This window comes from Littorina saxatilis, unplaced genomic scaffold, assembly GCF_037325665.1.
Source record: "Littorina saxatilis isolate snail1 unplaced genomic scaffold, US_GU_Lsax_2.0 scaffold_1166, whole genome shotgun sequence".
NCBI classification, from domain to species: Eukaryota; Metazoa; Mollusca; class Gastropoda; order Littorinimorpha; family Littorinidae; genus Littorina; species Littorina saxatilis.
This window is the reverse complement of record NW_027128240.1, coordinates 19,356-32,500: the sequence shown is the minus strand read 5'-3', so window position 1 is coordinate 32,500 and position 13,145 is coordinate 19,356. Positions and strand designations below refer to the sequence as shown.

Sequence of the window (13,145 nt, the reverse complement as noted above, 5' to 3'; positions counted from 1 at the left end):
TGGTACATCAACGGCGAAGGCGAGCCCGTGTCGCAGTCTGCCGTGAAGGTCATTCCCCGCATCAGCTTCGACGACTCCGGTGACGAGTACAGCTGCACAGTGACGCGGGATTCCGTCGAATCGCCTACCAGTAGAAACAACGTCACGTTAATTGGTGAGAGCTTCCACGAGAGCGGTTTGGGATGTATACGTGTGTGTGTGTGTGTGTGTGTGTGTGTGTGTGTGTGTGTGTGTGTGTGTGTGTGTGTGTGCGTGTCTGTATGCCGGTGTGTGCGTACGTGTGTGTGTGTGTGTGTGTCTGTGAGTGTGTGTGCGTGTGTGTGTGTGTGTGCGTGTGTGTGTGTATGTGTGTGTGTATGTGTGTGCCTGAAAATCAGGTCTTAAAAAAGAGGGAGTTTTAAAATGGGGGTAAGTTTACAGAGGTATCTGAAAGCCTGAGAAAACAAGGTCTTACATTGGGGGGGGGGGGGGGGGGGGGGCTTAAAAGATGGTTCCACTGTTGTTGTGGCTGAATGATCGATGTCGCTGCCCCGCATGTTACAGTGAGGCGAAGGGCGCCCACTGTTGAAGGCAACGCCAACGGGATAGTGGGCACCAGCGTGGTTCTCACGTGCTCTTACCCCCACAACGCATCCAACATCGTCTTCACTTGGTATCGGGGCGGACATAGAATCGCTGGGTCACACTCGTACACCACGCCAGTGCTGCGACCCGGGGATGACGGTAGACTCTACTCTTGTCAGGTCACTATCGGCAGCAACGATTCGGCCATCAGCCATCCCCCTTTCAAGCTCAGAGGCCAGTAAATACACGTCATTTTCATCGTGTTTTGTTTTCATCCTGTTGTGTGTTTGTAGAACACTTCTTGCCATTAAGCCCTTTTTTCAAGTCGTCGAGTATGTGTGCGGGCATGCGTGTGTGTGTTTAAGTGCTTTTGTGTGTGCGCGGTTTTTGTGTGCGTTTGTGTGTGTGCGTTTTGGGGTGCTTTTATCTGTTCGTGCGTGTGTGTGTGTGGTGTGTGTGTGTGTGTGTGTGTGTGTGCGTGTGTGTGTGTGTGTGTGTGTGTGAGCTGAGCAACAGCGTTGGCTTGAATCAGTTCAAACTGACTCATTCTCCCTCTGTTTCTTATTTCCAGTTAAAGAATACTTCTTGTCACTAATGCTTGACAAAAGGACAACGGCACGGCAAGGATCGTTGCATGTAGAACCAGGAATTCACATGTTAGTCTGCTCCATTGAAGGGATTCCTCATGTTGTCAGCACGCTGGGAATCCGAGCGTGTCGTGGTCGGGTAGCTCTCAACAACTGCTCCACCAGCACAGAGTCTGTGTTGCAAGGCACGGTCTCTTTCCAAAGGTATTTAAACATAATGTTACACTTGTAATAACTGAGGCAATGAGATGTTTGTTTTCGACGACTGTCAAAGAGTTAGTGTCAGTAGGTCGTTTATTCATATGTGGTTTTTTGACTCACATGCGAAGCAAAAGTGAGTCTATGTACTCACCCGAGTCGTCCGTCCGTCCGTCCCGGCGTCCGTCCGTCCGTCCGTCCGGAAAACTTTAACGTTGGATATTTCTTGGACACTATTCAGTCTATCAGTACCAAATTTGGCAAGATGGTGTATGATGACAAGGCCCCAAAAAATATACATAGCATCTTGACCTTGCTTCAAGGTCAAGGTCGCAGGGGCCATAAATGTTGTCTAAAAAAAGCTATTTTTCACATTTTCCCCATTTTCTCTGAAGTTTTTGAGATTGAATACCTCACCTATATATGATATATAGGGCAAAGTAAGCCCCATCTTTTGATACCAGTTTGGTTTACCTTGCTTCAAGGTCAAGGTCACAGGAGCTCTTCAAAGTTGGATTGTATACATATTTTGAAGTGACCTTGACCCTGAACTATGGAAGATAACTGTTTCAAACTTAAAAATTATGTGGGGCACATGTTATGCTTTCATCATGAGACACATTTGGTCACATATGATCAAGGTCAAGGTCACTTTGACCCTTATGAAATGTGACCAAAATAAGGTAGTGAACAACTAAAAGTGACCATATCTCATGGTAGAAAGAGCCAATAAGCACCATTATTCCCCCCTCTGCTTCTTTACCTCTGTAAACTTGTAGGGGTAGTTATTTTTCGATAATGACCCAGCAACCAAACAAATAACGACCCAGCAACAGCCTGAATCCTCGATAGTGCAATGGGTTGAGAAGTTGTTCTGTTTCGGTACTACTTTTTGCGACTGAAAAGTTCCGAACGCTCTAATGTACGAAGTATACATCTCTGGAGCAAACAATACAAACATACCGCATTTAAATTAACAACTACAGGCCTGAACACATGAATCTCCATATAAAATCCATGAGTTCGGTTGTTTTCTGAATCTAGATCTGCCGTGCTCAAACCGTTCATCACAAGCAATTTCCCAAGGCAAGTAACTCATACTTTGTCTAGCGACAAGAGTAGTTCCCCTTCTTTTCACTCAGTTTCTTCGACAACAGACTGCAATCCGACGGTCAGTTTTCAACAATATTCCATTTAATAAACAGATCACACGCAACCAAATGCACACATCTCATCAATTTAAACAACATAAAGGGGTTTCATACACTATTTTCCCCAGAAAACTGAACTTCATACAGTTTTTAACGTTGGAACACGGGTGCAAAAGTTCGTCTGCTAGTCCCATTTGACGAAAAAACATTATCCTAAGCGATACCAAAACATATACAGAACACACAATATCTGCCTTTGCCGCCACAGCAGAATAACAGCATATCTGTGTACTTGATTTTAGTCCAAAATAGGAAAACTGACAAGAAGTGTTAACAGAATGGAATGATTTGCACGGAACTATACAACCGCGCATTAATCGATCGCCTGCGCAGGTTGACTGGTTGAGAGAATAGGATTCGATCACACTTTCGCAAAAAAACTCCTCTTTTCTTTGAATAACTGAAGAAAGGAGGAATAAAGAGGTTACACACCTCGTCTCAGTGATTATAAAAAATAATGGTCTCAGTTCGCGGTCATGAAAAAGCTCGCTAAAGCTCGCATTTTTCATGATCCGCTAACTTCGACCATTATTTTTAATAATCACTGAGACTCGGCATGTAACCTCTACTTGTACTTCCTATGTCTTGAATTAACAGCTTTGTGTTGCATGACCTTGGATGACCTTGACCTTGGGTCAAGGTCACATGTATTTTGGTAGGAAAAATGTGTAAAGCAGTTCTTAGTGTATGATGTCATTGCTAGGTTTAGCTGAAGGTCAAGGTCATGTAAAGGTCAAGGTCAAGCATGTGAGTCGTATGGGCTTTGCCCTTCTTGTTTATGTTTATTTTTGTATCTATTTGTTTTTTTATCTATTCATTTTTTGACTCACATGCGAAGCAAAAGTGAGTCTATGTACTCACCCGAGTCGTCCGTCCGTCCGTCCGTCCCCCCCGTCCGTCCGTCCGTCCGGACGTCCGTCCGGAAAACTTTAACGTTGGATATTTCTTGGACACTATTCAGTCTATCAGTACCAAATTTGGCAAGATGGTGTATGATGACAAGGCCCCAAAAAACATACATAGCATCTTGACCTTGCTTCAAGGTCAAGGTCGCAGGGGCCATAAATGTTGCCTAAAAACCAGCTATTTTTCACATTTTTCACATTTTCTCTGAAGTTTTTGAGATTCAATACCTCACCTATATATGATATATAGGGCAAAGTAAGCCCCATCTTTTGATACCAGTTTGGTTTACCTTGCTTCAAGGTCAAGGTCACAGGAGCTCTTCAAAGTTGGATTGTATACATATTTTGAAGTGACCTTGACCCTGAACTATGGAAGATAACTGTTTCAAACTTAAAAATTATGTGGGGCACATGTTATGCTTTCATCATGAGACACATTTGGTCACATATGATCAAGGTCAAGGTCACTTTGACCCTTATGAAATGTGACCAAAATAAGGTAGTGAACCACTAAAAGTGACCATATCTCATGGTAGAAAGAGCCAATAAGCACCATTGTACTTCCTATGTCTTGAATTAACAGCTTTGTGTTGCATGACCTTGGATGACCTTGGGTCAAGGTCACATGTATTTTGGTAGGAAAAATGTGTAAAGCAGTTCTTAGTGTATGATGTCATTGCTAGGTTTAGTTATTTGACCTTTACCCTGAAGGTCAAGGTCATGTAAAGGTCAAGATCAAGCATGTGAGTCGTATGGGCTTTGCCTTTCTTGTTTACATTTAGTTTGAATGAAGTTTTTATTTCTATAAACAAAATCGTGTTTTGTCATTTTCGACCCACCTGAGTAATTAGTGAATCTTTGTACTGATAGCTGTATCTTTCCGTTTTGCTGTGTCTGAAAGCGCGTGTTCACTTTGCATAATACAGTACGTAAGCACTATCAACATGAAATTCAACAATGTCCTCGCATTAAAAGTCGCACCTACGCCTTTTGAAATTTGTTTCAAGATTATTTGTTTATCGATGTGGTTGCCTCCCTTGCTGTTATGAAAAGCACTAGCCATTGAAAAACGGGGATTTGACAACAAAAAAACAACGTCGGACAACGTTCCACAACCTCTCTTTGTCGATTGAAAACTTGTCGGGCTAAAAATGCTTTACTCAAATTTTAAGGACATACTTTAAGGTGCGTACCACGGTGCAGAACCTTGAGATACATCTGTCAGCCTGACATCGAACGCAGAAGAAGACAGACCTGCCTACCCCTGAAATGTACCATGTGTAGTTTTGGGTGTGAAAATAAGGCAAATGTGTAGTTTGGCAGGTGAATGTGTAGTATTTCAATTTGATCAACCCAAACCGCAAAACAGAACAGTTACTTATACCGTACTAAAACAAACACTCAACACTCCAAACAAAACTATTACAATGTGAACAATACTCCTCATACAAATACAAACAAAGCCCCCACAAAAATACAAGCCAAGCATTAAGTTTATTTGTTAAGAAAAAAATTATTAACTAGTTTGGAACATTTGCATGGGTGAAACTGATCAGAATTAAAAATAAGGAAAATGAGGCCGGGGTTCAGGGGCTGCCCACGCCCTGGTGGGGTGCAGGGGCAACGCCCTCTTAGGGGGCCCAGGGGGGCGAAGCCCCCCGGAAGAAAACGAAACATCAGGCTTTTTAAGGGTAAAAGTAGGCCTTTCCTGGTATCTCAAACACACAAATTTGCACAGTAAACAATGATAACAAATGCCAAGCTGTAGTCCGATAATTCGCGCGCTCAGGGAAACAAAGATTCAGCGATGTCCGGTCACTGTGTTAGAGAAAATACAGATCGGATCGCCGGCGAAAAAAAAAAAAAAAATTTTTTATTTTTTTTATTTTTTTACAGATTTTCAAAATAAGGAATTCTTTATTTGACCAATTTCATTTGGCGGATTTCCGCCCTAAGGCGGAAAAGTTTCACCCATGCATTTGTTAAAAAAAAGCTATGTTGAGGGGTATGCAGTTCATATACAGTGGGACCCCCTATTCAAGACCTGTGACAATCTGAGAACATCAAGTCACAAAAAGTAGGGACTGGGAGTATGTGTATCAACATGAAGGCAAATTTGCATATAAACAGAACAGGTTTGCGTCGGCAATAATAATAATATGGCAGGTCATTGCCTCTGCTCTGGTTACCGATCTCTCAAAAGTGAGCTTGTCTTGGTCTTCTTTCCCTGGCACGGGTTTCTTCACAAAACAGTCCAATTTTTCCTCTGCTTTGGTCGGGATTTCTCGAATTCCTCATGAGAAGTGCTTTTCTTGTGGCGGTTACACGGTCGTAAAGCCCACTGTGCTTCTCTGAAAAAGCCGTGTTGCACACAGTGCAGTGGGCAAAATGCTTCCCTTTTCTCCACGAAACTAGGCATGGATGCTCCTCATAGTACTTTGGCAGAAAAGCCTTGCTGGGAGTTTGACCAAGCTTCTTTTTTTTGCTCCGTGGCGGTTGATCGCCAAAGTCTTCTGAATCCGTGTTCGTCGCTGTAGCCATTTTTTTCCCTCCAGAAAGAATGAGCTATTTGTGACCGCGTTCAGAAAAGTATGTGCTGAAACGCCCGCGATAGTTGTAATAACAGCAGCAAGACCAACTGACTACGCTACTCTCGCGGGCGCCGGGCATGTTTTGCACGCAGTACACAACCGGTTAGTACAAATTATGGATCGGAACTCGCTCGCGTTTTTGCGCATTCAAAATGTCAAAATGTGTAGTCGAAACGAAACGTTTGCGTAGTATAAGACAAGCATGCGTAGTTGCGTAGTTTGGGGACCAAAATCGTAGTTTACTACGCTCAATGTGTAGTGTAAACAGGTCTGAGAAGAAGAAGAATCTGTCAGCCTGATAACTTTTACATCGAGGCCTTCGAAAAATGTTTGATAAAAGGGTGAGTGCGACATTTGACCAGAGTGATTTGAAAACCTGCTTCGCGAAAAGCGTCTGCTCGCGCAACGGATTTCGGATTTAAGCCGCGTGGCCTTGTTATGACATGAATTAAATTATACAATGGCGTCGCAGGTGTGACGACATAGCTTTACTTGCCTCAACAGGAAAACGATGAACTGTACGATCCACGTGACAGTGGCCCAACCAGTCGAGACGGTCGGTTGTGAATTGGACCAGCCACAGGTGTCCTCGAATGAGACCTACGTCGTCGACTTACTCGTCACAGGAGCAGGTAGAAACGTTGAAGAGCTTCACAGAACCGTGAGACTAAGAGAGAATAATAAATCGGAAGTGAAGAGGAGGGAGGGGGGGGGGGTGGGGGGCATCTGGCGCAAATTTTGGGGTAAGGTTTGTTACCAGCACTGGTTGAATACGACCGTGCATTACAATTTACATAGATACTACTACATGGCTTGCTGTGTCGTGGCAGATTTACACGAGTTGGTTGTTTAAATATTGAACTGCGATCGAAAGCGAGCTTTTCAATATTTGAAAAAAAGCAACGAGAGTAAATCTGGAATAACACAGCAAGCCGTGTAGTATTCTGTTTATTTTACATACTGTACCTACATGTATTTTACTCAAAACATCCTGCAGTCGAGGCGTCCAAACTGAAGACGCTTCTTTTGGAACCTCGATCTCTTCAAAAGCCTTAATCTTCGTGTAGCGTGACGTGATAGTTCTAAAAATTCTTCCAGGGAAAACAGCAGGCGCAAAAGTGTTTTCATAATGACGTTAGTCTCGGTGACTTTGGCATCATAAGCAGTGGAAAAGCAGGTACCTGCCTGTTACGGAGGGTATTTACGTGAAAGTGTCTGTGTGTATTAATTACTCTATCACAAAAATGCGTGTTCTACTCTGTTTACTAACTCACTTCATCTCACACAAACACAACACTCAAACTAGGCACAAAGACTAAAACGCGATTGCTGCCCTTTGCCCTCGTACCTGTATTTAAACATCACAACAAAATACAAATATGTTATCTCTCATACAATCAACAATCTCTTGCATTCACTATAATAATAATGATAATAGCTTATGTAGCACGTGGAAGAATAACCGGTTCTCGATGACGTCGTCACTTGTTTCACAACAATCCTTCTGTTAATCATGTTTCCTGTCAATCACAATATCTCTTACGCACATTTCACATGTTACGTATTCTCCAGTGGTAATTCACAATTCAGTGATTACTCACAATTCAGCGGGTCCATTGCTGGATCCAATATCACGCCAAAGACAGTAACGCTCATGGTGATATGGGGTGGGGTTCCACCGGGTCCCAGAATTCCTGCGCTGCCCAGCCAGCATGATTCTGCGTGACGCATGCGTTATTTCTGCGTTTTTCATGCGGGGATGCGTACGGCCTCGTGACACCTTCGCTTCGCGCGCGTTACTTTTCGCCAACTTTTACGCAGATTGTCGCATTCGAAACGACTTCACCACGCAGTGTTTAGCACGCATGGATTCAATGAAAAGGTGATTGCAATTTTTGTTTTTCCTAATTTTATACCGTGGGTTTATGCATTTACTTCATGAAATAATTTATTATATTTTATGTTATTAAAAAATATTTACTTTTAAATTTTGGTTATGAATAGTTATTCTTCTTCAAAAACTTCTTTTGTTTTTTTTTAGAAAAAAAATTGCATAAAAACTTTCAATCTGTTATTTTTCAGTTTATCTTAAGACAGTTTCGGTTAAAAAAAAAAATGCATTTAAAAGTTTAATAAAAATATTTTTATTTTATGTAATGGTTTTCCCATTTAATTTTTATTTAATCATTTTGTTATTACTAACATTTATTTGCTTAATTGTTATCCTGATTATTTTTATCTTAAAATAAATATGATTATTTTAATTTGTATTATCATTATAATTGTTTTAGCATGTAATATAATTATTGTAATGGGGATTTGGTATTGTTGTAGGAATCAGCTTTCCACAAAATAATGTCGTGGAAAAATCTAGGCAAAGCATAATAAAAATATTATATGAACAGAAAAGATAACTGAAATCTATATGAACACCCATAACAAAACGATAAAAACATTAAAAAAATTCAGATTAAACAAAAAAATGTAAACTAAAGTGACTTTGAAACTAATTATCTACTCAAAATAAAGGCTGATGTTAATGGTTACATAAAATTTGTTCTCAGCATATTTTCATTTTATTTTATTTTGCTTTGGAAGAAAATCTCTATGAAAGTTCAATTTCAGGGGAGACAGTTACCTTGACTGAAAAGAGAAATTTATTGAAGTTATTTCCCTTGTCTGCCTTGTACTTCAATCAGACAATCTCCAACTTCCTGTTGGCAAGAAGTCTGTCAAATCCACATTGTATCGGCGTTTTTTTGCTTTTTCTTCATATTGACTTGTATTTTTGACTTGCTTATTGGATGCAAGGTAATCTTATCCTTCTCTCTGAAATGAAGATTGACTTCTTTCAAGAATAGGTAAGTTGATCAACTGAAGGAAAGATTTGGGAATTTGAATTTTTGATAGCTCGCGGCTTCGGCTTCCGAGTTTGATGGCAGAGAGAATTTCTCACACTTTCGATTTTTTTTTCGCCTAGAAGAACACTGTTCTATTCATTCATGTTTGTTTTGTCTGAAAGATGGATGAATGAACTAACTTTTCCAAAAACATAAAGTTGATTGATGCAGTGGTTTGTTTTTAAGGAGTTGTGGAAGAGTGAAAATACCATCCGAATCCCGATTCGCGGGTCGCTCACGGCACCATAAAAACTGAATTTTCGTTTATCATTTTATGTCTCATTGTCTGTTTCTTGGTGAACTTTGGTTGGTTCCTAATCTGGTCGAGTCATTGCGGCAGCAGTTGTCAGGAGCTTTAGTAGTAATACTAATAGGCTCTTCATATATCTGTTTTTTTTTTATTTGTATCTTTTTATTTTTCCACAGATGTTCAACTTTCAGTTCCGCATACTGACATAGACTCATAGTCATAGTGGAATATTCTGTGTCTGAGTCTCGGAAAAGAGAAAAATTACCCTTGTTCCCGAGGCATGCATAGACTAGAGAGGCAGGCAGAGGCTGTGTCAGCGTGTGCAGTGATAAAGTTGAAAAACAGATTTTTTTGAAATAAAAATAAAAAATACATCACAGAGAAAATAAATATATACTAATTTAGTGAAATTGAGATGCTTATATTTAATAATTAATATTCCAGTTTTGATGTTTGCGTGTTACTGTTACTGTTAGGTTTGGGAATCAATGTGATCCTATTTAACTTCCAAGTATTTATTTTTTCAGAAAGCTTTGACTTGAGTATGACGGTGCTCACTGCTTGTTTGAACTGAAGGTGAAGAAAGCTGAGATGGACAGTGACCTTAACACCGCCACCGATGCCAGTAACGCAGACTGTCGTTCCGTCCCGGCAAGGTGAAGATGAACAGGTATGGCTCGATAGCAATGAGTGTCTCATTCAGAGTCATTGATAGTGACACTGACAGCGTCTTTTTGTTCTGTGACTTTGGCTTATTTTGTGTTTTATTCTTTTAGTTATAACCAGATGTGTCAAACAAATTCAGCTGATCTCTTTTACTGTTTTAGTGAAACAAATGTATTGTTTCCAGCAAAGGGAAAAAAAATCGGGTGGGGGTGGTTGGTCGATTTTATTTTTATATTTAAATTTTTATTTTATTTTAATAGTTTTATTGATGTTTGTTTTTAATTAACACAGGCATCTCATTGATGAGAAAGTGTGAACTGTGTCCGCGGGATGCCAGAGAAGAGTAACTTTTCATCCAAAGTCTGCAAAATTGAATTTAAAATTTAACCTTTTTGATGAATATTTTTGAATGAATACAAAAAGTTCTAGTGTTTGGAGGAAAAGTTAAGGTCAGTTCAACTTTAAACAAGGATTTTTAGTGTGTGTTTGTTCTTCTGTCTAAAAAAAAAATAAAAAAAAATCTGCTTGAAGTAAATACACACAAAAATTTTCATCTCCAACTGCTGAGTCCCTACATCTTTTTACCCCATCAAATGCCACTCTGTATGCCCCTTTAAAAATTGATTGCAATGTATATATTCCTCATCTTCTCCTGAATTCAAAAATATAGAGATGTCACGTTTACTTTGAACATTTGCTCAGATTGTTTTTTAGTGCTGATGGTTTCTTTTCAGGCCGACAAATTGTCTAAAATATGTATTGCTTCATGTAAATGACTTTTTGTTCTTCTTTTCTTCCATTCAGCGGACACAAGACTACGAGCAGAGCAGAGCGGCAAGATAAACATCAGTTCTTGCTGCTGGAGAAGGTTCTACAGGAGCAGATGGACCTGATGCGACTAATTTAGTAATTGGTCGCCAAAGAATCATGGTGGAGCCAGAGCCTGTGCTACTGTTCGATGGAGTCATCTTTTTACTGTTGAGTGTGGAAGATGTTGAAGGCACATGATGGATCTGTCGAAGGAGTGATCACTGGTAGGTGGCTTTGAATGCTATTGTTGAAGCAGACCAGTCATGCCTGTGCTATTTTCCCCAGATAACTGTAGCAAGATCTTGTGAGAGTGACATGTTATTGTTGGAAGCTCTTTAGGCTTTAAATGTTACCTTGAGTGTGTGCTTTTTGGAGGATGCCAGATGTCATCACGGTTCACGGGTGTATCTTAACTGTTCATCAGTTCTCAGTCATGACCAGTTTCCCATTATCCTGGGAATTCATGCAAGGTTTATGCGTATTGGTCACATTTGTGAATTTAACCAACACATTTTGATGATAAAACTATGCTTATGGGTACGCACAATGATGGGCCTCTTTTTCTCATGTGGGGTGCGGAAAATGCATGCACCACTTTGTTTTCTGTGATCATTGCATCTGTGAGAAATAATGCAAATATTGCTCTGTGGCCAGAGCTGCCATCTGCTAGGTTTTCAGGGATGTAACAGAAATTGCTACGCTGTTTCCTCAAGTTCAAAATTGCAAGTGCTACACTCAAGCAAATAATCACAAACATGCAACAGTGCCTTCTTGTGAGTTCTGATTCTCACTTTGTGTAGGCATCGGATTATGGGTCAGAAAAAAATTGTCCACACTGAATAGTATCACGGTTGACGCTCTCTTCTAACTATGTTTGTGCTTTCCAAATGAAGATTTGTGAGATAGTATTGAATGATTGATGCAGGTCACCTGAGGTGTGTGATTACATTTTATGACAATGCTACACTCAATCACCATTTGCTCTTCTGAAAACTTTTTTTTTTAAAGCAAGTGTGATTATTGATTTTTGTTCCAGGTGACAGTATGATGCTTCCAGATTGAATTGTTTGTATGTGAAGAAGAGCTGTCTGAATATTTGATTTTTGGAATTCAGTTGGCTTGTTTTGTTTGTTTCAGATCCATGACCATGAGCTCGGTGTGGTTGGTGGACATGAACTAAAGACGACTACTGATGCTGTGATGACGAAGGTGTTCCATAGGCTACACGGTTGCTGACAGGGGGCTCTGGGGGAGGGCAGGGAAAGAGACCATGGTGTACGCTGCGACTAAAAGCCATCGACAGTGAGTTGTTTTTCATAATTTGTAAAATCATCCTGGTCCTTTTAGGAAGAAGATAAAATCCATGTCTACAAAACAACAAGTTATTTCTGTCTCAAATTTTGTTCTTTGGAATCAATTTTAAATTTGCCATGTTTCACATGTGAATGATAGTTGTCAAAGCTTTTACGCTTAACATTAAATTGCTAGAAGCCAAGTTCCTGAGCTCACTTGTCAGTGTCATGGATTTTCGACTACATACGAAATAAGGATGTTAGCAAACGGTATGATGTCGTCACATATGCGTCTGCACGTCACAGTACATGTATTATGAATTTCCGAAGGCCCCCAAAGAAAAAGTCATAGTAAAGGTAACTTTAACCACTTGACTGCCTTATGACGGGTATACCAGTCATGCGCTTGTGCAGCCGCAGCGCCTTAGGACGGGTAAACCCGTCTTCTCCGTTCCGGGATTTTCCAGAAATGCTACGTCACTGCTGACACACAAATAGCAGCCAATGGCTTGGTAGGATACCTCATTCTCATGAATAAACATAAATGGTGACGCGGTTTTGCGTTTGAAGGCTATTTTCGGCCTTGTCGACAGGGTATGGGAGAGAAATCTCGACTCGTCAAAATGGCTAACGGTGACTGTCGACCGGGCCCTAGTAGGGAAAAACAAAGCCGGACTGACGCTACAGGCGGTGCAAATGATTATGGATACTGACAGGGGAAGGGGGAGATCTTCTTTCGGACAATTCGTTGGAAACAGGTAGATGACAGTGATTATAATCCTTTCTTGGAGCGAGCAAAACAGCCACCTGTGTTTGATCCACAGGCACCGGAAGATGCGCCGGGCTGATTTTTCAAAAGTTCATATTTAAACATCATTATAAGCCAAACTAATTATCATTTCCATGATTAGACACTAAAAACAGATTCTTGGTTCAATTTCCTTTAAAAACAACATAGGTTTTACTTACCTACCTACTGCCAGTTTGAAGCTAGATTTTTTTGTGAATTATTACACCCCAAACTCCAATATTCCCTGGCAGTCAGGAATGCACATACCCAAGTTTTGATTGGCAGCGAAAGGGTTAAAACAAATATTAGGGTAGGTATTTTTTTTTACTTCTCTTCTACAAGGATTACAATGTGTTGTAATTTCCTAACTCAAGTATAGTT

At 40.5% G+C, this 13,145-nt stretch overlaps 1 protein-coding gene across 1 annotated transcript in view; it reads left to right on the top strand.

Annotated features, from left to right (window-relative positions):
- Positions 1 to 1,140: 1,140 nt before the first annotated feature.
- Positions 1,141 to 13,145, top strand: part of LOC138956616 (uncharacterized) — a gene marked incomplete at its 3' end in the record, with an annotated part of 29,418 nt that continues 17,413 nt past the window's right edge. The window contains exons 1-2 of the mRNA XM_070327929.1: positions 1,141 to 1,355; positions 6,561 to 6,688. Of these exons, the coding sequence (XP_070184030.1) occupies positions 1,159 to 1,355; positions 6,561 to 6,688 (325 nt within the window). The remainder of the gene's footprint in view (positions 1,356 to 6,560; positions 6,689 to 13,145) is intronic.